Source organism: Homalodisca vitripennis, chromosome 4 (assembly GCF_021130785.1).
Source record: "Homalodisca vitripennis isolate AUS2020 chromosome 4, UT_GWSS_2.1, whole genome shotgun sequence".
Lineage (NCBI taxonomy): Eukaryota > Metazoa > Arthropoda > Insecta > Hemiptera > Cicadellidae > Homalodisca > Homalodisca vitripennis.
In genome coordinates, this window is record NC_060210.1 from 133,068,209 (window position 1) to 133,093,751 (window position 25,543).

Here is a 25,543-nt window from a genome sequence, read left to right on the forward strand (position 1 = left end):
GATATACGTCAGACCTGTTCGCGAAACTGGCCTCGCTATTTATAGATAATTCCATTAAGAGATATACACCATCATCGAACTTCATCTTGTCTATTTATAAAAGATTCACAACTTAATTCGTTCTCGAGATATCCCCTGATAGGCAGGCTTCTCAAACATTCAGGCATATCCATTAGAGGGACACTCACTATCTTCGAACTTGATCTTGTTTATTTATGAAACATTTACTAATTGCTTACAATTCAATTCGTTCTCGAGATATCCGCTCATCAGCAGACTGTTCTAACATTCAGGCATATCCAGTGGAGGGACACTCACTATCATCGAACTTGATCTTGTTTATTTATGAAACATTTACTAATTGCTTACAATTCAATTCGTTCTCCAGATATCCCCTCATTTGCAGAGAGCTCTAACATTCAGACATATCCATTGGAGGGACACTCACTATCATCGAACTTAATCTTGTTTATTTATGAAACATTTACTAATTGCTTACAGTTCAATTCGTTCTCGAGATATCCCCTCATTTGCAGACTGTTCTAACATTCAGGCATATCCCGTGGAGGGACACTCACTATCATCGAACTTGATCTTGTTTATTTATAAACAATTAACTAAATGTTTATAACCCAATTCGTTCTCGAGATATCCCCTGCTTGCCAGACTGCTCTAACATTCAGGCATACCCAGTGGAGGGACACTCACTATCATCGAACTTGATCTTGTCTATTTATAAAAGATTCACAACTTAATTCGTTCTCGAGATATCCCCTCATTTGCAGACTGCTCTAACATTCAAGCATATCCAGTGGAGGGACACTCACTATCAACGAACTTGATCTTGTTTATTTATGAAACATTTACTAATTGCTTACAATTCAATTCGTTCTCCAGATATCCCCTCATTTGCAGAGAGCTCTAACATTCAGACATATCCATTGGAGGGACACTCACTATCATCGAACTTGATATTGTTTATTTATGAAACATTTACTAATTGCTTACAATTCAATTCGTTCTCGAGATATCCGCTCATCAGCAGACTGTTCTAACATTCAGGCATATCCAGTGGAGGGACACTCACTATCTTCGAACTTGATCTTGTTTTATTTATGAAACATTTACTAATTGCTTACAATTCAATTCGTTCTCGAGATATCCGCTCATCAGCAGACTGTTCTAACATTCAGGCATATCCAGTGGAGGGACACTCACTATCATCGAACTTCATCTTGTCTATTTATGAAACATTTACTAATTGCTTACAGTTCAATTCGTTCTCGAGATATCCCCTCATTTGCAGACTGTTCTAAAATTCAGGCATATCCAGTGGAGGGACACTCACTATCATCGAACTTGATCTTGTTTATTTATAAACAATTAACTAAATGTTTATAACCCAATTCGTTCTCGAGATATCCCCTGCTTGCCAGACTGCTCTAACATTCAGGCATACCCAGTGGAGGGACACTCACTATCATCGAACTTGATCTTGTCTATTTATAAAAGATTCACAACTTAATTCGTTCTCGAGATATCCCCTCATTTGCAGACTGCTCTAACATTCAAGCATATCCAGTGGAGGGACACTCACTATCAACGAACTTGATCTTGTTTATTTATGAAACATTTACTAATTGCTTACAATTCAATTCGTTCTCCAGATATCCCCTCATTTGCAGAGAGCTCTAACATTCAGACATATCCATTGGAGGGACACTCACTATCATCGAACTTGATATTGTTTATTTATGAAACATTTACTAATTGCTTACAATTCAATTCGTTCTCGAGATATCCGCTCATCAGCAGACTGTTCTAACATTCAGGCATATCCAGTGGAGGGACACTCACTATCTTCGAACTTGATCTTGTTTATTTATGAAACATTTACTAATTGCTTACAATTCAATTCGTTCTCCAGATATCCCCTCATTTGCAGAGAGCTCTAACATTCAGACATATCCATTGGAGGGACACTCACTATCTTCGAACTTGATATTGTTTATTTATGAAATATTTACTAATTGCTTACAATTCAATTCGTTCTCGAGATATCCCCTCATTTGCAGAGAGCTCTAACATTCAGACATATCCATTGGAGGGACACTCACTATCATCGAACTTAATCTTGTTTATTTATGAAACATTTACTAATTGCTTACAGTTCAATTCGTTCTCGAGATATCCCCTCATTTGCAGACTGTTCTAACATTCAGGCATATCCAGTGGAGGGACACTCACTATCATCGAACTTGATCTTGTTTATTTATAAACAATTAACTAAATGTTTATAACCCAATTCGTTCTCGAGATATCCCCTGCTTGCCAGACTGCTCTAACATTCAGGCATACCCAGTGGAGGGACACTCACTATCATCGAACTTCATCTTGTCTATTTATAAAAGATTCACAACTTAATTCGTTCTCGAGATATCCCCTCATTTGCAGACTGCTCTAACATTCAAGCATATCCAGTGGAGGGACACTCACTATCAACGAACTTGATCTTGTTTATTTATGAAACATTTACTAATTGCTTACAATTCAATTCGTTCTCCAGATATCCCCTCATTTGCAGAGAGCTCTAACATTCAGACATATCCATTGGAGGGACACTCACTATCAACGAACTTGATCTTGTTTATTTATGAAACATTTACTAATTGCTTACAATTCAATTCGTTCTCCAGATATCCCCTCATTTGCAGAGAGCTCTAACATTCAGACATATCCATTGGAGGGACACTCACTATCATCGAACTTGATATTGTTTATTTATGAAACATTTACTAATTGCTTACAATTCAATTCGTTCTCGAGATATCCGCTCATCAGCAGACTGTTCTAACATTCAGGCATATCCAGTGGAGGGACACTCACTATCATCGAACTTGATCTTGTTTATTTATAAACAATTAACTAAATGTTTATAACCCAATTCGTTCTCGAGATATCCCCTGCTTGCCAGACTGCACTAACATTCAGGCATACCCAGTGGAGGGACACTCACTGTCATCGAACTTGATCTTGTTTATTTATAAACAATTAACTAAATGTTTATAACCCAATTCGTTCTGGAGATATCCCCTGCTTGCCAGACTGCACAACATTCAGACATATCCAATAGAAGGACACGCATCATCATCGAAATTCGATCCTGCCTATGTAAAATTTTAAGTTTATAGCGCAATTCTTTCTCGATATATTCTAAACAACAAAGAGGAGGGAAGCTTTGCTAGACCCTTGAGTAATAAGATTCATTAACGCTCAGGCAAATGCTATGGAAAAGAAATGGACCATCTTAGAACTTTTCCTACTTTTAAAATTGTCCCATTTAAAATTTACAATTCCAGAATTCATTGTCAAGATATCTTGCGGGAAGACAAAGATACAGACGATAAGTGTTGCCAGCCACCTCAGTGATAGGCTTCGCTAACGCGCAGCCATACGAACCATATTTACATCCATTATTAAAGACAGGAACAAACAAGCAGAGCAACCCTTCAAATCAGTTGACCCCCTCCCCTATCTACGTGAAGAGAAAGCGGCACAACTCGGATATTATGTGACACCTACAATAGAATGTGACAGTTCTCGCTTCTCGACGACCCGAAAATAACTGCAACGCTCGCAGTCGAAAACACATTCGTCATAACTGAGGTAAATATGCCCAGGCTTTAAATACTACAATGAGTGTGAAGTTTATATATACTTTAGTTCTGGTCATATAGGTTACACATATTATAGGTAAACTATAATATAGTACAGATAGACTCTACTTCTAACTTTCGTACAAGAAATTTGGTTTTACATAAAATGTATATATGGCGTATACATTTAAAAGTAAGTTCCGTGTTTTAATATTGGTAATCATAATGACGGAGGCATCAGGCTTATTTTTACTGAAATTAGGAGGTCAATAGGAAGTATTAAAAGTTAATTTGATTTCAATTGAAAATGCATTAGTTTTTCTTTATAAGTAACTAAACAAATCTCGTTGTATGTAGGGCAGGTATACGGACAGGCAAGGTATACAGGCTGGGTTAAAAAGATATTGGGACATTATACTGAATTTATTTTAAGATATTAGGTGTTTCATTTATGGAAGTCCGCTTTATTGAAAAACTACCTTAACTATTATTTTTAATTTTAATTTAATAGAATGTGCGCTATAAGGAAGTTTACGGTACAAGTATATATGTACAATAACAACGAATGACATTAATATCCATTATTATTTATAATGATTAAAAAAAATGTGACGAGTATATTTAATATTCTTTGTAAGAATTCGTGATCGATGTTATTTTGATGAAATATTTCGGTATAGTGGCCTTTTATATTAATGTATTAATTTATACTATAATATTTAATGTAAAAATCAATGAAAGGAATTATAATTGCTTTACTCATCATATCAATTTTATTTAATTCATATTTAAATACACACTCATTGAGTGAAGATTGTGTTTTCAAAACAACCATCCTAGAAATAACTTTTAAAGTTTTAAGATTTATGCACTTTCCACGCAAGATTAAAAATAGAATATCTCAGCCATTTTAGTCGTCACATCCATATCTTTGTATGAAACCAATCTTCAAAGCTACAACACATCATCAAATTGTTATTGTACTAGCGACAGCCGCACAGAAATTTACTTTTATCCAACAGTGCATGAAGAGACATTTTACAGTTATGACAGATTTTATCTGAATTAAGTGTAGCCTAATTGACTTCTCTAGTCGTTCTACACGTGTGTGTTGAGAAATTCAATCATGTTGTATCGTTATACAAATTCGATCGCCCATACTTACTTTCCCTTGACACTATCAGCTATCGAAACTGCTTCGCTTATGCTAGTCACAGAATAAACCACGAAATATATTATGTGTTCAAACAGATTATATATGATTATTCTCATTAATCAAAGAAGAAAAGTTATGAGACGAAGAAAACTAGGAGATGTACATAATTCAAGGTTCATGTTCTAGATGACAGAAGAGGTTTTAAAATTCATCACAGTACGTGACTTCAGGCTCTAGGGGTCATATTCGGTGAACTAATCTGAAAAGTTTCTAAATTTTGATTTTAGATACAAAATATACCTAAAATTAACAAAATTTAAACTTTTACATTAATATGTACCGTATCTTTAATATTTAATTAGTGCTTCATATTTAAACCATTTTCTTTATTCAGGTATGAGGACATATGAATCAAATTACACGAAATCAGTTAACTAAGAATATTGATAGACTGGTCAATGCACATTGTCACGATTCTAAATGTAGGTTGACCATTGGAGCTGAGATTTCTCGTGCGGTTGCGTTTGGGTTTCAAGCGATGGGCAGTATCACTCATACTTCAGAAACTACCGTCATCTGGACAGATTAAAGACCCTAGTGAAAAGAATTAAATTTTTATTCTCTTTCCGTGTTGAGATAAATTTGATCCAGTATTGTATAAGACAGAAAGAGGACGTATTACTGGATGTAGTCAGTATCATAGAGATATAAATTTCCTCGTTTTACACAATCCCACTGCTCAGAAACTAACTAACAGTAAGATGGATGTTACCATCCGCTTTTCCTGTTACCATCCCTTGAAATAATTTATACACCTTACATGTATTCTATTATATTCCAAATTATGCATTATTATTTGAGATGAAGGCTACCTTTAGATGAAATCTAGCTTTCTTTTGACTGTGCAGAATGGAGTGCCAGGACGGAATTTCTGAGTGTTACAAAGTAAGACCGCTTCCAATGTGACCCACTCTTTCACAAATATTTGTGTACTAATTATTATACACACATAATTATATTATGTGTGCAATTAACGTTTAATTGAGTTTTTATTGTTTGTAAATTCTCTAGCACAATAATTATCACAATATAACAGCGTAAAACAGTCCAGCAACACCTAAGATTAGCGGTAATCTGTGAAGTAAAAGATAAATGCGCGATAATCCCTAAAAAGGATTATATATAACTAGTAGTACCAGCTGACTATTTAATGAAATGAGTATAAAAACAGCAACAATTAAATAGTTTTATTCCTTTAGAAGAGAGTGCCTCCTAGAAATGGCATGCATTTTAGTCTAAACTGGCACAGCATTTCGACCTTTTGTGCAGAGTTAAACAAGCAATGAACTGCAAAATCAGTTACTACTCAAAACATGAATAAAATACAGTTTCCTATTATGAAAGAAATAAAAATTGGGTTTACTGTTACATTCATGGATATATCGTGGTCCGAGGTTTAAACTATTTTTTTATTTGTTGTGTTGTAAAGCCCAATACAGTTTTTATTCAATTTAAAAATTGAAAATGTACAAAATATCCGGGTTGTTATGACAATCAAGAAACTATTTACTTATAATACAGAATGGAAAAACAACATAAAAGTATAAAGAACCAGAATCCAGCTGACTTGAACAGCAATTGTCAAATTTGCATAGTCCGTTTGACATATCGAGCCTTTAGCGGCAAGTATAATATAAGGAAACGTTTTATGTATAAAAGTGAGTTCACCATAAGAAAGCTCAGGATCTGCCGATTACAATTATATGACTTTTATTACGATTGAAATGAAAATTGTTCGAAAGATGACGTAGGACTAAGTGGCAAAGATGTTTAATGCGTCGTAAATTACGACTTTGCCAGTTGCAGGGTTAATAAATGTTAATGTATAACGAAACGTGATCAATTACTTTTACATTTAATTACTTTTTAAATCATTATTGTAGAATAATTGACTACGTTATGTGTAGACAACTCGATTACTCCACCGTGCTTTGGGATCGTGTCTAAAACATTCCATAGTGCATCTGATAATACACACCTTTTCATTACATTAAACTTGGTTGTCAAGGTTTTAACACTATGCAAATTTTTTGTTTTTGTGCTTCTTCATTACCGAAGTTTCGTGTCTTCAGACGGACGTGGACTCCAGATTCCAGGAGTCAAGTCTGTGACGTCAGATTTCAGACGCTGCACTAAGCGGAAGGTGAAATAGCGCTGAACCCAACATTCCCACTGAATAGCGTAGGAATTTGTGTGATACGTGCATTGGCAATTGTGCCAAAATTTATCAAAATACGTTTCTTACCCCCGGATCTTCATTTCTAACTATTGCTAATACTTAAATTCCACCGCAATCCAAACCGAACAGTGGTCGGAGGACAACTGTATCTTCAGTCCAGCGAGTATCAAATGCTGTGTGGCGAACCAGTTTTTTTTTTCTGAACTAGTTGGACTTGTCCAAGGCCATCCTGTGCAATTCTCTAAAGGCTCCCACACTTTCTGAGCTGGAATGACCACTATATCAATGTGCGTTTTCCTCATACGTTTGTGCACGTTTTAGTAACACGTGTCACAAACATAACAATTCATTCATCAGCTTTACTACTATTTATAACAAACAGAGAAGCTCGTCCCAGAAAAGTTCATCATATACTAAGTATTCATTAAATAAGTTGCTATATCAAAATAGATATGTAACCTATTGCAGGTTTTGTTAAATTTGAAATCAAAATTATGTATGTAATTGCTGCAATTTTAAACTGTATATTCTCAATGTATCTTTACATCAATGGATAAAGTACTGGAAGAGGCAAAACTATAACACTGTAACTGTAATAAAATTACTTATGAGTCTTAAACTTGGCTTAGAAAAATGTCCAAACAAACAGGCATTAATCAGAGCATACATACAACCATAGAAGTAATTCCACCATTTAAAATAAAATTATTTTCTCCGATTTATATTTTGTAATTATATTTCTAAATATACATTATCTCGTCACTAAATATAACAGTATCATAAATAATCTAAAATGTGATAGAAGAACATGTAAAATCCAAATTAGGATAAAAATCAACATAAGAGGGCAGTTTGATAAGTCAGTAACTTTTTGAATTTCCCGCGCATTAACTTTAAATGCAACAATGCTGCAGTCAGCTGTAATCCATCAGTGGACAACTTTCTAACTTTGAACAAGCTGTTTCGTGCATTTGGTGTTTGATAGCCGTTCAAAGCAGGCATCCTCGTGAATTTTCACGAAAATGGAAAAAAGTCAATTTCGTATGCTGATTAAAGATTAGTTTTTATGTAAATCCATCACTGAGACTAAGTAAAGACTTCATAAATACTACGAGGACTTGGCACCTTCAATTTCGATGGTTAAGAAGTGGTTTACAAAGTTTCGTTTTGGTCGTACCAGCACTAGTGATGCCACAGTGTGTAGTTCAGGTCGCCCAAAATAGGAAGGAAAATGTCCAGAATGAGTGCGTGAGTTGGCTCATGCTGTAAGTAGCTCAACGGAACGGATACATTACATTGTACACGAATATTTAGACATGAAAAAACTCTCCGCGAGATGGGTGCCGCGATTACTCACCCTCGCCCATAAGCGCAACCGTGTGACCACTTCTAAAGAGTGTTTAGCGATGTTCAGCTATAATCCGGACGTGTTTTGGCGCAGTTTTATAACTGAGGAGGAAACCTGATCCATTACAACACGCCAGAGACCAAGGAACAATCTAAAAAGTGGGTTGATCGGGGTGAACATGGACCAAAGAAGGCCAAGGTGAGTGTGTCAGCCAACAAGGTCATGGCCAGTGTCATTCACATCGATTACCATGAGAAGGGTAAAAAACGATCACCGGCGAATATTACTCAGAGCTTTTGGAAATATTCGACGTTAATTTGAAGAAAAGACTGTCGCATTTGGAGATGAAGAAAGTGCTGTTCCATCAAGACAATGCACATGAGCACACTTGTCTAGTCACGATGGCAAAAATCCATGAAATGGACTACGAAGTGCTACCCCATTCAGCGTATTCTTCAGATATAGCCCTCAGCGACTATTTCTAGTTTCCAAACCTAAAGAAATGACTGGGCGGTAAGAGATTTGTGTCGTATGAAGAAGTCATTACTGAAACAAACGTCTATATTGAGAACCTTGAGAAAACCTATTATTTGGTGGGAATAAAAAATTAGAAAAGCGCTGGACTAAATTTATCGAGCTACAAGGAGATTATATTAATAATAAAATGTTTATTTGCCAAAAAAATTGTCCTATTCAAAAACTCACTGACTTATCAAACTGCCCTTGTATCACAATGTGAAAATCATGAGATGACCCTAGTGATAAAAATTTGAGACCCTCTTTTAAACGACCCCATCCGACCTGTGAGACTTTAAGAGAATTTCGTCCAACGTAATAACATAAGGTAACACCTATTAGAAAGTCTATCAGAAAAATTTACTGATATGAGGAAATAGGAAAAATATCAACATATCATAATGTGACCATCGTGAGATAATCCTTGTGACAAAAAGTTGAGACCATGTTTTAACCGACTAATCTATCTGACCTTAACAAAAATTACATCCAACGTACTAACATTAAAAACAACTATTAAAAAGTCTAGCTATCAGAAAAATTGACTGATACGAGAAATTAGCAAAACAACATTTGGTAACGGTTAAAAAGAAATCCTAAAATTTAGAATCTATTTTCTAAATCTAAGTTGCACGTTTCTTAAGCTCATGCAAATACAATTAAAATATATTTTTTATTCAGCGACGAGGAAAAGATAAGTTCTTCCGCAAAATCTCTTTGGCCAAGTCACGCCAGAATTCCCCACGGGTTATAAGTCGGTCAACGAACAGCTGATAAGCTAGTTAAGTCAGCTGGGACGACAAGCTGCGTCAGAGATTAGAGGAAAAAATTCCCTTGGCGGGATTCATCGACGGGAATACTGTATGTTATTAAAAACGTGGTGGGGGCAACCCGCTTTCAGTGTTCTGTGGAAGCGCTGGACGTCGAACCATCAGACTTCTATCTTAGGAGTAACACATACGTCATAGGTATGTTGTGTTTACACACTTTACGATACAGCATTGTTTACACTCTTATCCCAACTGTGTGCCTGTAGCACCGGTTAAAAATTAGAATTAGAATGTAAATGATTCGTAAAACCAAACAGGCGGTCAATTTCTAAACTTCATCTTTTGTGCCTTCCTAAAACAGTTTTGTTGGGTGTAATGTTTTAAGTATAAATAAAGCTATTTTTCGGTCTTACTTCTTTAGAATATAATTCGTCTATTATTAGTAATCGAAGTCTATTATTAAATCTTTTAAAGATTTGTATTAAGAAACTGTATTCGAACTGTTCAAAATTCATCATTTTATAACCTAAATTGGCGTACCTGTGCTAAATTAAGTATCAAATCACGTTCTGTTTTAAGCATTGTAATTAGTTGCGTATTGAGTACCCTGCTTAACAGCTAGTTACATAAGGTAATTATTGCTTTATACTAGGATTCACGTACCCAAATTGTAAAAGTAATTTTACTCTACTTCGTTTGAAATTAACCTCCAAAAGTTTTTGAATTATGTATGGATAGAGAGAATAAATGTCTCACAAAAAGAGAGATTTAAAGTCAATTTATTAATTGAACCACACTGTAATCGTTACGTTTATAGTATAAATTACTTTTAAAATTACAATTTATTAATTGAACCACACTGTAATCGTTACGTTTATAGTATAAATTACTTTTAAAATTAAACCACTGTAATGCTGTATTGTTCATGATACATTTAGACATTTTCAAACCGGTTCTGTTTACTTAAAGCAAAATTAGGGTTATGTCGAAAGAGTTTATACAGAATTTTTTATTATACTGTATATTTAGAAGCATGCTGCTGCTATTTTTTTGTTAAATTGGTGTTCTGTATTAGGACGGTATCAAACTATATCCATACTGCACTACACACGCAAAAAGTGTATAACTCAATATGGGATTTAATAACGTTACATTTTATCAAAACTGAATTCTACATAAATAACCACTGGTATCTCTTACAAATTTACGTTTAATAAAAATAAGTGATAACGCCTGTTGAGGTGGTATTTATTAAAATCAATGAATGGGTGTGAACAATTTACTTTGAGTAAAAAACCTGTTACTTGTTTACAACCGACACATTGTATCTACTTTTAAAATGTAATTTAGTTAAAAAAAAAACAAAACCGTCATCAATGGTAGCCAGTAAAGCAATATTACATTTATGGTCTGTATGAGGAATCTCAATCATTATAGCATTACATAACAATGCTCGGTCAGCTAGAATGAATAATAATGAATCATTTACTGGTGTGATGAATAATACGTTACTTTGCATTCAGCGTCAATTGTTTACTTTTCAATAAGTTAACTGTATCCCAGCGCATCACAGTTTGTGTAGATTGGTTATAACGTAATATATTATACAGAATGTCCCGTATGTGTTTTAAGAACTTAGTGATATTTTATAATTTTAAAATCTTACCACATTCAGAGATATCATCGTGTGTATCATTCAATAAAAATTATACATTGATTATTTTGGGAACATCATAATATATCAATCTTTTTGGTCGTGTTATTATAGAAACAACTCTACGATACGATGTGCTTACCTTTCCAGCATGCCTTACACCCATAAGAAAAAAAGAAAACTTCTTCACTACTGTATTAAAAATAATCTATATACAAGTCCAATTAAAATTTCCTGCTATGAAACTATTGTTATAAATGTTGAAAAACCAAGATACCAGAAAGGTCTTACCTCATAGATATTAAAAAATTTACATTTATGTGAAGTTTATATCTTCTAATATAAATTTGCATGGACAGACTTTATAAAGGCGTCTACCATCGTGAACTTTGGAGAGATGCCCAGAACATTTATGAAATGCAATTTTTATTTCCGCAATAACTTGTGTACATTGGAAAAAAAATTAGATGAACCATTTAACTATCGAACACTCTTTAATAGAATTCAAAAGCGCTGGTGTCGAGCAATTAGTGTATCAACAAAACATACGAACAAGCGTAACTAATTGGCTGATAAAAAAACTTTCTAAGCACAAGATTGATAATTAATTAACGCTCAGTTCGTCTTGTGTGCTCAAGGAAATCCACAGACATTAATATACATACGTCTGCGACCTCAATACAACGATGGGTTTACGAACTCACAGCGTATGTATAGTGTTAAGTCTAATGAGCTTGTCTTAGTAAAACATTTGAACGGGTTAACATTATTTTTGAGTGGAGAGTGGAAATTAATTTGTTATATAGTTAAAAATTTAGTAACACTGCATTTCCGCCACAAATTAATGATCGCATCAATCTAACAGACAATGCCTTGCCGTAATCATATTTCTTAAAATGTTTCTCGTAACTAAAGATAGATGTATAATTAAACTATAAAGTATAATTATAATTATAATTTATAGATATATAAAGTAAGAATATATAATTAATGGTTCATTACATGTATTTAATATGTATCTAAAACAATCATGTTTGTATTGAATTTTTTCTATCTCTAACCCTTAAATAATGGCAGTTTAGTAAAAATAGTTACTAAAACAGATATTCTATATTGTATAAATACACTAAAAAGTTATTTATTGTTATATAAATTTATTATATGTTTTTATTCATTTATTACTATTTGGCTACTTTTATTCACTTCACTACTTACTTAGATTTAATATGACTTTGTTAAGATATTATAAACACATATTATTTTATGGTAAATTTTAAACTAATAAGAACCGAAATTACAGAGTATTCAGCAATGTATCCTTCTATAATATTGTGTATTATCCTAACGTATATTCTTTTCCAGATGATTCGATGGGTGGTATATTCCTTGTGCAGTGCAGGTTGCTTTGCTGCTATCAATCCAAATGATGGTTTGTATTATACTAATTAATACTGCATAATGAATTTCTAATGTATTCTTTCAAAGGACAATTTAAAATCATTTTCTACTGTAAATATATATTAGAATAATATTTCCCTAATTTCATTGAAGGAGGAGCTCTTCTTATTGAAAAACATTAATTTCTATTATTTGATAAAGAATGAATGAGAAGATGATAAAGATGCCATCGTCAGGTGGCATGGCACACCTGGTGATGGATGGCATCTATGATATCGAAAAGCCTCCTGTAAAAAATAAAATTATTGGATAATTGTGTCTTTTCTTTTCTCAAATAATAGAAAATAATTCCCTACTTCTTACAGTTCTAGAGTAGTTTGTTAACGTATTACTTATTAACAGTTAACATTAAAACAATGTTTAATATGCATTTTTAACTCAAAATACAAAATATTCCTAACCAAGTTTTACTTTTTGCTGAGCAAAAACTAAGCACATAATTTTTAGAAAATATTGACAATAGCAATGGTTTGATAAAATTTACTTAATATAGTAATGCCTTAATGAGTATTATAACAATATTAATTTTTTTATAACAAGTTTAATACCACCATAACAATAACTACAACGTACTATCTCATAATGTCTTCTTTATATATATAAAAATGAAACTGTTCGTGTGTAACAGCATCACTCACAAACGGCTGGACGGATTCGCCTAATTTTTTTTTTAATTTGTTCGTCTTGATCTGTAGAAGGTTATAGGATACTTTTTTATCCCTTTCCCGATTCAGGATTCCGCCCCACTGGTTACAGAAATACCCGTAAGAAATGCATTGCAGCAAACATATGTTATTAAGTGAAAGAGTCTTTTCAAATTTTTAATCAGCTGTTCTTTGTAAACATATATAATGCGACAAAAAATTGTTGTTATTTTTGACAGTAACTAAGTAAACATAAATATTTTTGACGTTTCTATGTAAACAAACATTTTTTGACATTTACAACGTGTCACAAATGTCAAATTTTTGATAAATGTGATTTGATATCTTTTTTACAATTTCCAAGAACAGTGTTATTTTCCATCAGTAAAAGGTTTAAAAAAATAGGCAAGTATTTTTGTTTTCTCATGTAAATATTCTTTGAAGAATGTTTTTCTCAACATTTTTTTTTAAAGAATTCCTTTGAGCAGTTTTTTGACGAATTTTATTGGAAAAAAAAAATTCGCATAAACCCGAAGAACCTTTATATTTATGCTCCAAATAATACAACTAATAACGTTGTTTACCAAAACGCATTAAAATAAACAAAAAACTTTTATAATAGATTTTATGATATGCTACGATGTATTAGTAGAGCAATAAATTAATTGGAAAAACGTATAATAAAATTAGTATTTCTTTTCGATGCTTGATTGATGTAGCCCTCTCTACTGCCACGCGAGCGGAGCCGCGGGTTTAGGCTAGTAAACTTATAAAACTCTATTGGCATCCACGTGACATTAATAATGATATAATCCTCTTTTGATTATGAAGTCATGAATTTTCTACAGGACTACACATTACGCCAAGATTTCCTCGTCGTGCGGTTTCGAATGAATGTCACTGCCTGGTAAATCCAACGTTGTTTACCTTTTGCATACCAAATGACATCCATTTTACTCAGTCTCGTGTAATAACTGACTGAATATGACTGGGACCATCTTTTAAATTCTGTACTGACACCATGCATTGTTACAACACACAATAATACTTCAGTGTTTATTTTAACACGTTCGCTACCTTAGCTCTTAGCGAAGGTCACTTGTGAATTTACAATATTAGTGTTCAAATTTTTAAACAATAAGCTAGTTCCTTAGATTTAGTAAATAGTATTTTTCAAATTCAATTAATGTGTATTGTACCCGTGCACAATACAAACTAACAAATCGATTTAACTACAGTTATTACTTTAAACACTATTGATATAAACGAATGTTTTAATAACTTATTTCAAATATTCTCAGCTTTTTTCATGCTCATTATCATGTTTCCGCCGTGCCAAGAAATCTTCCTTAAATCTATGCGTTATACGTCAATATGTAGCCATTATTAGTTATAGAATAAAACATTTGATTGTATTAGTTACAAAAGAGATAAATCAATCATACGGACATGGCGATCTGAAGGATTATTTCAGTTAGTTCCGAGGTCCAACGCTAGGGCTGCGTCGTAACGTTGATTAATTATTACTGTTACTGTTGCTTACTCCACAGAGCTCATTTTTGCCGTGCCTCAATCCATAGTATCGAATGAGTTATCTCTTACTACCAGTTATCCGCGTTTTCGCACACAATTTCGTAGGGGTTGCACGTGTATGAGCACTTCTGGTTCGAGTGAATTATATTTCTGACGTCAATTGGGCTTACTGCCACGACCAAGAAAATATGTCAAAGATTTTATAATATTTGTGGCCATTTTAATTTATTCCGGGCTTGGTATTTGTTATCTTATATTTAATTTTGCGTCCTTTCCCAATCAATAACATATTTATACATACACAGGTCTGAGAATCCTTCTTCTGTCAAAAGACGGCTAAGATGGGTTTTATAAGTCTTTAACTTTATAGAAAAAGTTAGATAGTGACTTTGTCTTTTTATATCTAGTACTTAATATTTGCTAAAATGGTACAGTTAAAAGTATATTGTTACTAAAACTGTTAATTTTTAAATTTCCTTATCTGGATATATTATTACTCTGTGCTCAATAGCAGTTGCAGAAAAGTTCGAAATATGAAGTGTTGTTGCTATTAAGCTTAATCTATGCTTTCATCAAACTATATATTGCGTAAGCAAATTCAAACAGTGGTTATATTAGTTAAACATATGGTTGTGCTGTCATAAAACAATGTTCAAACAGAACAGTTGATTACTTTTACCAGGGCCTTTTCAATTAATATTTCATAAGTTTTAAGCCAAGATGGGATATTTTGCTACCTTAGAGACCATTGGGTCGTAGCCCGGAGGGATTTTCGATATATCAATAGGCTTATCATTCATACCAGGAACGCTAAGAATTTCTATGTAAACTTTCAGTACAATTAATTGAATAGTTTACTCGTCAAAGCTAAACGAACAAAATCACTTTTGCGTTTATAATATTATTAGGATGTAAATAATACAATGAAAGAAGTTGTTTTTTTGTATTATTATTTTAGCACTGAGTGGATGGCCAGAAGTGCATCCTCCGCTAAATTTCAAGCCAAAACTGCCACTGCCAAGAGGGGGCTTGCCTCCATTCCATGCTCCGGCGCTACAGTCGCCCATCGACATCCGGTTCAGCAGTGCAGCCAAGGTCATCCTGCCACCCCTTGAGTTCGAGGACTTGCTGAATGATGGTGTGCGGATTATCATGAGAAATACGGGGACAACTGGTAAGCCTACCAAGGGTTGACCTTAGTTGTAGATCACCTAAACCGTTCATTTGGGACATATAGTATTTCCATATTATATTAAGTTATAATTTAATGAATGTATAACTTCAGTCACATAGTTTGGAACTAATTAAGCAAAAATAAAACCCTGCCTCGTATTAGGGCTGCTGAGAGTAAATTACTTTTGAAATATATTCATCTTGCGGCATGTGCCACCATGGGTTTGAAATTTGAGCGTAAATATCCATGGACACGATAGCCAACTTGGACTGACCATTTAGTCAGGATTTTAAAAATGGAGGCCTCCTAATGTCTGGAATACTTCTGGGAGTCTTTTATCTGCCAACGATATACAAGTCCAGGGCGGATGTTGTGTCAAAGTCGGGCGGCTACCGTGTAGAGTACAACGGTTAGCAGTCTAGGCCCAAGTTCTGTAGTTAAGGCACCTTTGAAATTATATTTAAATTATTAGCTTAAATTAATATATCATCAAAGCTGGTTATGTTTGAGTGGAGGAAATCGAGTGGCGGATCCACGGTAAATAATATCTTAATTAGTCCTCCTCTGGAAAGGCGCCGCTCTTCCGATCCCGGATTGAGCTTGTAATCCCCTTAGTCAGCGATAATTTGTGTGTAATCGGGAAATATCGGAATTATATAGCATATCATTATAATACAAATTTATGATTCCCAAATTTTTAAAGTCTTCTGTAGAAAATATTCATGACATTTGTTACAAATTAGTTATACGTATTTGAGCTGTTATATTCCAATACTCTCTCTCTACCGTACTTATATTCAGTCGATTTTGAGCGCAGCAATAATGGAGATTATAAGCAATTATTACTTGCAAAAAAACACATGTTTGGATTAAGATTGATAATATATCTAACCTATATTTAACTTCGTAAATAGTGTAATTTTTTTTAATGAAACAATCCTGTTTTTTTTTTTTTTTTTTTTTTTTTTTTCAGTGCAATTCGACGTAGCAGACAATAGTGTGGTGAGACCTACCTTGATGGGCGGGCCATTGGCGAGGCATGGAGTTTTCCAGTTTTCCAATCTTCATGTTCACTGGGGAACTCAAGATGTTCTTGGTGGCGAACACAAAGTAAATAGTCGAAGGTAAGTTCGTGTATTTTTCACATTTATTCCCTTGATAGTTTTGTCTATGCTCTTGTATATACCGGAACTCTGATAGTAAAAAAACTATAGAGTAAGTCCCGTCACCAAAATGCAAAAAATTGTTATCTATGAATTTTGGAATGAGATATTTTCACTAAAGTATTGTTCTGAATAGGAGTCAGATTACTCCAGTACAACCGTTACGGGTTTGGAATAATGCTCCAGTTTGTTGATTTTCAAATTAAAACTAATTTTATTTAATGTGCTCCACACAAAATTAAATATTATGATTTTACGTAAAAATATTGTACTAACGATTTATCTCTTTTTCAAATTCCTAACGAAACATTGCTTTGAATTGGATAAAAATATACTACTTTTTTTACTTTATCGTCGTTCTTAATATCAAAGACTTCAATGAACCAGAATATCAATTGGTAACGAATTTTATTCAATAAAACTTCGAAACACAACACAAATTACAAGAGATTGCAATCGCAAGAACTGCAAACATACGCTCAGCTGTCCAACAATGATCAACTGTTTATACGAGTACATCTATCTCGATTCTGTCAACATACGCTCAGCAGTTATATATCTTGATTCCTTCTAGAACATGGGTTACTGAATTACACATTAAACACTAAGCTTAGGATGTTATTCTAATAATAACGTACCTACCACAACTTTTATTAAACGTTTAAATTATATCAAAATGTGTTCATGTGTGATGGTGTTCTCTGCTATCAATAATCTGTATGAAGCACTGTATCAGCCTTCTTAAAAATCGTCCGTGTGTTTGATAAATCTTAATATAAAAGTCCTAGAACTTGAAACTTGTTACATATGTTTGTCTTGGTCGAAGGAAGAACTGTGTTGATTTCGCGGTCAAAAGGTGAAACCACGGCCCGTAAGTCTCTTAAATAGCTCTTGCTATAAAGGTTCTAGACCATTAAAACTTTGTACTCAGGGTTCTCTTGGTAGGAAGACCTGTACTGAGTTTGGAGTCAATAGGTGAAAGGCCAGTCTGTCCGCCTGTCTGTTTTGATAGTCTGTTGTATCGGTTAATGTTTGTGGGCATAAAAAGAATGACTTTCTTTATTAAAAGCAGGAAAAAGAATTTATTTTCTTAAAATCTGTAACAATATTACACAGCGTAAGTACCGGGAATCTGAATGTTTATTGATGCTGGTCTTGAATAGGAAAGCGACAAACTGCTCATATTCTCAGATCCAACTCCGCCTGCGAACGACAAATCAGAACCTAACAACATCCAAACGGTCATGCATTTAAATTAAAAATAGTTCGTAAGTTTCTACGAGTATTAGCTTCAGAAGGAATGGTGTTTACACCTACCGTTCTTCGCATTCCTGCAGTAAACCCTAACATTACTGTACACATTCATGAGCACAACACATACTTGTTCCTGATCTATACATTCTCATATTGGCTCTCAGTAAATTATTATTTCCCCAGAGTGTTCGCATGTATTGATTCAGCAAAAAAAATCAAATAACACTCTTTTCCTATGATTAACTTTAAGATTTACTTATGTTTAAGCTTAGTTCAACAACAAATTAGGAGTGACTTCTTTAGAATAAAAAATGTAAAACTTCACGTTAACCATTTTAGCTTTACAATTATTTATAATACAAATTTAAATTTACATGTACATCAAATTTATGTACATCACAGATGTTTTATTAATAGGCTAATAAAGAAACATTAATTGTTTATCGTCATCATTTAATGATTGTTACACATTCTAAGACTAAGATTTGGTCACGCCAATATAAATAAAAACTTATATACTATTGGTCAGTATTTCACTCCACTATGTCTGAGATGTACTTTAGGTCATAGTGAAACTTTGGAACATATCTTTTTTACGTGCCCTGCATATGACCATGCTAGAAGCCAAGGTTTAAAATTAATAAAGAATAAGTATGGGATGAATGTTCAAAACTTAACTAAAATTCTCCAGTCAAACGATTTAGAGATTTTTAAAGAATTACTTCAATTTCTGAACTCAATTAAGAAATTTATTTAAAACAAAGTAACTATCTGCATATTGGTAACTTAAATGTAACCTGGATAAGGTGCTTCAACCTAGGAAGCCTGATGGACCCTTAGCGAGAAGATAACCTAGATCCTTACAAGAATCCTACGTCAAGAAACAAATAGTACATTGAGGCGGCATGGGATTTCCCGAAGCCTACTAGCCTAGAGCTAACAATTAGAGAAGAAAAAAAAAAGTTAGTCTAACCAACAAATTTCAATCAACGGCTGAGTCATAGACTACTAAAATTTTAAGATTTTTAAGTATATCATTGATTTTTACTATACTTTTTACATCACTTAATTTTGTATGTTTATAACAAAAATTACCATGTAAATATACGGTTCCAGGAAATATATACGATTTTCTAAGTACTAGATGAAACTTGTTTCTTTATTTCCAGCTCATTAATTTCCAAACTATAGCCCCATAAAAATCCTAACCCCAAAACTATATATAACCATATTTGGAAAATACGTTAAATTTTACACAAGGCGGTTTTGTTACTTAACAATAATCTATTCTATCGTCTTTTGCTATTCTGTAAGCTAAATGACTTCTCTTTTTCCACAGATTTGCAGTCGAAGGTCACTGCGTACACTTTAATACGAAATATAAAACGTTAGAAGAAGCAGAAAAGCACGAAGATGGGCTGTCAGTTGTGACATTCTTTGCAAAAGTGAGTTATTATTGTTTACCATTACTCTATGTAGTTAACAAGTTCTCCATAGAGGAAAACTTGACGCATTGTAACACTTTTCCTTCTCGTGTGCAACGGGAAAGTTATGTTTAAGTTGTAATACAAGTAGCTCTTTTATACGAGATGGTATAATACACATCATGAGATTACGAACAAATTGGATCGCTCTTTAAACATAGAACTAACACAATTGTTTTGTACTCTATGGATGCAGTTTATAAAAAGTATTTTTTTACAGGCAGGAAATGTGGATAATCCAAAACTCGAACGGCTGATCAGTCTGCTGCCGAGTATCAGGTACCCCAACACCTCGGTTTCCCTGACAGCTAGAGACAGCCTGGACTGGTTTGCTGACATAGGAGAGCCCACCAACTACTTCACTTACCCAGGCTCCCTCACTACAGCCCCCTTCACCGAGAACGTCTTCTGGATCATCTATCCCCGCCCTATGTTCGTGTCATCCAGACAGGTAAGTACCGACCCTTTTATGTTCCATGTAGCCATTGAGTTTTAACTTATTAACTAGATTAAATTGTTTCCATAACACTTAAGTCATCATTATAGAGAACAGAATACATTTATGAAAAATATCTCACAAAGTTTTATAAATTATTAAACCCCATAAAAATCACAGTAACCACTTTGGACGCCATATTAATAATTACAAGTTTTATGCTTCCCTTCATAGGCGTACCCAAGCCACACACTCCTAAATTTGATACAATTACATCCAGTACGTTTTACTATCAGTTACTAAGGACAGCAGGGCTCATTTCTCTCGTTATGGAGAGATTTGTTAAGGATGGTAACGTAACATCTATTTTGATCAATGACTGATATTTCTGTGAACATATATGGCTGGTTTTCGATTTCGGTTGATTGCTGTAGTCTTTTTGAGCAAAACCCGTACAAATTAGGAAATCACCCAGACATACCAAGATATAAACGTGTGTTCTTCCCTTACTTCCAATCTCATAAGTAGTATTTCAAAAACATTTTCTTAAATATTACTAAACATATCCATCTCAAACTCTCGTTCAGTTCAGTTGTTTATTATTATGTAACAATTCCATACTTATGTAGACTTTTTAATTCAATTAGGTATAATACAGGGTGTCTATAAAAGAACTCCGGGGTTTAAAAAATTAATATTTTTAAAACTATAAAAGATAGCAACATTTGATCAATTCCTTTGAAACAAGCAGCTCAAAGAGTTTTACTCATACCAATTGGGAATGTTTCTCTCAACAGTTGGCAGCACTGCGGAGCGTTGACCTTGAAATGACGTAGCGGCTGCGGCAGGCAGTCAGTGTCGTCTGGACTGCCGCGCTATGGCGACCCCTCAACAAAAGGCTCAGTGTGTTATTTGGCTCATAGAAACTAATTCTGTTGTTACTGTACAAAGAAACTTTCGACGTAGCTATGGTGTTGACCCGCCTACAGACAAAACAATTCGTCAGTGGTTAAGTGCGTTCAAGGAAACAGGAAGTGTTTTGAAGCAAAAGTCGCCGGGTAGCCCGCGTGTGTCTCAAGAGAATGTAGACAGAATCCGAGCTTCATGCACTCGAAGCCCTAAGAAATCGGTAACAAGACGCAGTCTGGAATTGGGGTTACCAAGATCAACAGTCCATAAGGTAATTCATAAAAGACTTCGTTTAACTGCCTATAAGATTCAACTTTTACACCATATCAAACCGGCAGACAAGGTTAAGAGATTCGACTTTTCTGTTTCCATGCTGGCTAAAATTGATGAAGATGATGATTTTTTTTAAAGTGTGGTTTTTAGTGATGAAGCTACTTTTTATGTGAACGGAACAGTAAACAGGCATAATTGCAGAATTTGGGGTTCACAGCCGCCCCATGAGTTTATTGAGTACGAACGTGACACGCCCAAAGTGAATGTTTGGTGTGTTCTTATGCATGACAGAGTCATAGGTCCCTTCATTTTTGCCGAAAGGAATATCAATGGTGATGTCTATTGTGACATGTTAGAGGAGTATGTTTATCCTCAGTTGGATGACATTGAGGCGGAGAAAGGTTTAGTTTACTTCCAACAAGATGGGGCGCCGCCACACTTCAGTTTGCGTGTGCGTGAGTCACTGGACGCTCGTTTCGGTAACAAGTGGATTGGAAGGGAAGGACCTATTCCATGGCCACCAAGGAGCCCTGATATGACTCCGTTGGACTTTTTCTTCTGGTGGCATATCAAGAATCTTGTTTATGCGGAGAAAATTCGAAATGTTCGCCATCTCAGGGAACGAATAGTGAATTGCGTGGCGTCCGTTCCCCCAGAAATGCTCGCCAGGAAATGGGAAGAGGTAGAATACCGTTTTGACGTGTGCCGTGCCACTAACGGAGCTCACATTGAACTTTACTAAGTTGTTAAAAAATCTTGAAAATGTAAGCTTTCTAATCATGTATAAAACATGTATGTACGTTTTTTTTACTTTATTAAAATATTTTGTCTTAAAACTCCGGAGTTCTTTTATAGACACCCCGTATTTGTGTTAACATTAACATGTTCTTATTTTCGGCCACATTTCACAATACTGTAATAAATACCAAATATTAACAATTTAAATCCGAGAACGTAGTTCAAAACCTATTTTGCTAAACACTTAAATGTAACAGGTTTACGTACAAATAATTATGTGTTTAAACCTTATTGGCTGCCATCTGTTGAAGTACATATAATAGTGTATTAAATATATACCACTTAAGCTAATAATGGTTACTGACTGTATAGAGGTGCTCCAGGATTGATACGATCATTGATATATAAATAGGTTTAAATACAGCTTTAAATAAGGTTTATATGGTCGTAAAAGTCAGCAATTTTTCGTGAATGATCTCCGGCCCTCCCCTGTGTTGTATTGAGACATAAATCCCTCTGTTTTATTCGTCAACCCTTCCAAAATAATACACAAACTACTGCTACCTTTAAAAGGTAAAGTTCCCATTACAATTTTAGCTACGTCGTTGCCTGCATATTTCGATTTATTAAATCCGTTTAAAATATTAGACGAATTTATTTGTTTTTACCAAACTTTGCATAATGAATAATAATAAAACTGAAAGTACTATTATAATAGGCTACTAAGATTTAAATTAGCTACTGTTTTACGGAGTCTTCGTTACCTATAACACAAAGGAGCCGGTCAGGCTGTCAGTAAAGAAGGAAAAATTGCAATTTTATACTCTTAGCCTCTCGTTTTGCTCTTCGGCACATACCGATAACAAAATCTTGACATTTCTCATTTAAACCACAAAATATGGTAATAGGGTATGTTATCTCAGTAACGTAGAACGAAAATGTAAACAAAAGATTTGATTCTTAAATTTAGAGCATATAGTCCAATACACGAGTGTTTGCTTTTCAAATGAAAGTTAAATTACAAAAGTAAATTTGTCTTTATTGATTTAGAAAATTCCATAATATATAAGAGAAATCCAAATATATCAGTAAAATTATACAAAGACAAATAACTAATTTTGTATGTAAACACGAAACCTCCTCTATAACCGAAATTTACATATTGACGTCAAAGTTTAGGCAACAAAGGAGTTTTTTCCCCCTTGAGAGAGAAAAACGCGTAAAAATCTTGTTATAAACTAAAGGAGAAAGCTTTATTCAAGAATACAGAATCACAATGAAATGAAATGAAAATGAAATGAAAAATGCATTTAATAAAGAGGCAGAGTTAGCCTCTAGCCCTATCTAGCCCTCTCTACCAGTCAACCTCATATCTCATAAAGAAAATTTACAACAGTTTGTTAAAATTGCGGTAAATTATCAACTTATACTTTAAAAATAAAATTACAACATTGCTTAACCTACCTATACAAAATTAAATGAACTTAAAGCAAAATTTTATTTATTGGAATGAATATAAAACTTAAAGTATTTATAAAAAAAGAGTGTATATATAGTAATAAATATAAGAAAAATTCAAAATGAAGAACAAGACACATTCTATCACTCTAACATACGGACTGACCACATGACCGCAACAAGCAGCGCCATCCGTCACCCTTACAATATTCATTCGAGAGCACAACGAGCAAGTCAAGATTTTAAGTCTATGCAAGACGGAGCCCCATCAAATGCCCTCCCCCCCCCCCCACGATAGTAATTCAACAGTACTTAGACGTACATGACATATCAGTATTGGAGAGGTCTGCTTGCAGTCTAGACTAAATCCAATTCAACACGTTTGGGTTCAACAAGGTAGAATCATTTGGAGCTGGCCAAACCAGCACCGGATCTTGGATGAGAACAATAACTACGGTGATAGATTCTCTTTACTGACTTTCTCGAAGACAGCAGAATTCAATAATTTAAGAAAACTTAATTGTATAATATATTTGTGAGTTGCTAAAACTGGTATTAGGATTATTTTGTCTTCACAGTGATAATATTCCGGACTAAAATGTAACGTCATTAATTCTGAACTTTTTATTTTATGGTTCATACTCAATTCTTAGATATAAAGAACTCTCTCATTTGTACACCCAGCTACTAGTTTAAATTTTCAGACAGGTGTGAGTATTGATAGTATGTCAGGAAGGAAAGAAATATTTAAACTTATTCATAATTAAAATCTAACATTTAGTACATCCATTTATATCGTGTAGTAGAATGAAAAATTGTCTTTTCTCTTAGTTTAACAAAAAAGATTGTACAGTAATATCATGTTTTGTATGCATTTATAACAAAATTGTTTGTTTATAGGTAGAAGCATTCAGAAACTTACTTTCAAACGAGTTAGTGGAAAACAGAGTGAACGCAAGGACAGTGCAACCATTCAATGACAGACCACTGATTTACTCTGTTTAAAGGTTTGAGCCCTACAGAACAGCTTCCACTGCAAAGATGGTTTTATTTATTTGTGATTGCTTATAATAAAGTTATTTATAATTTTTTAGTAATGAGGCATTATTAAACCTTTATAAACCCAAACAGTGTGTGAGTCAAGTATCAGTAGGCTATCATTCCACATGTCTTCAATATAGAATATGAAGGTTTTTGATTCGTTTTTTGTGAACCAAATTATATAGATATATAACAAAAAGAATTTGTCAAAATGTAATTTGTCCATGTCTTGCTATTGTTTACATATATGAGGTACCTTAATGTGGAATTTTAAAATAACTAGACTTGTGAACTGCTTAAAGAAGCATAAGCCTTAATACAAGAAACGTCTTCAAATGCACACCTTAAAGCAGTTAAGGGATCACTTTTAGTTTGTACTTAGTTTATTGTTTGATATCTAACAGTTATTTATCCTGTTTAAAGCCTTATATTAGCGAAACTAAAACACTGGCTTTGAACATGCCACGTTAAGTGACTCAAAAGCGTGCTTTCTGGCTCTGTTCATGTTGTTATCAGTAAGAAGGATGCCTTCCTCTGTGAAACAGATTAGCTGCTAGCTATTGCTGAATGATCTTAGTTTAAAATTTGGCATCACACTTCAATACATTCAAGAGAAGGAGAATAAGAAAGAAGTTTTTG

General features: G+C 33.9%; 1 protein-coding gene across 2 annotated transcripts; it reads left to right on the forward strand.

Moving 5' to 3' along the window:
• Positions 1–9,734: 9,734 nt before the first annotated feature.
• On the forward strand, positions 9,735–24,956 carry LOC124360189 (carbonic anhydrase 2-like). Of its 2 annotated transcripts, none has more exons than XM_046813581.1 (7): positions 9,735–9,883; positions 12,702–12,768; positions 15,933–16,148; positions 17,122–17,272; positions 19,905–20,010; positions 20,270–20,500; positions 24,764–24,956. In XM_046813581.1, exons 2-7 carry the CDS (start codon positions 12,702–12,704, stop codon positions 24,866–24,868), a joined length of 876 nt encoding a protein of 291 aa, XP_046669537.1. In that variant the 5' UTR covers positions 9,735–9,883; the 3' UTR covers positions 24,869–24,956. The 2 variants fall into 2 exon arrangements, with proteins under 2 accessions (XP_046669537.1, XP_046669536.1); XM_046813580.1 differs by lacking the exon at positions 9,735–9,883 and adding an exon at positions 12,011–12,046.
• The last annotated feature ends 587 nt before the right edge of the window (positions 24,957–25,543 follow it).

Excerpts from the sequence above, each read along its gene's own strand:
- LOC124360189 (XM_046813580.1), top strand. The coding sequence starts at position 12,026 with ATGGGTTTACGAACTCACAGC. Across the intron at positions 12,769-15,932 it reads TGCTATCAATCCAAATGATG|CACTGAGTGGATGGCCAGAA; the intron begins GTTTGTATTATA and ends TTATTATTTTAG. Across the intron at positions 16,149-17,121 it reads GAGAAATACGGGGACAACTG|TGCAATTCGACGTAGCAGAC; the intron begins GTAAGCCTACCA and ends TTTTTTTTTCAG.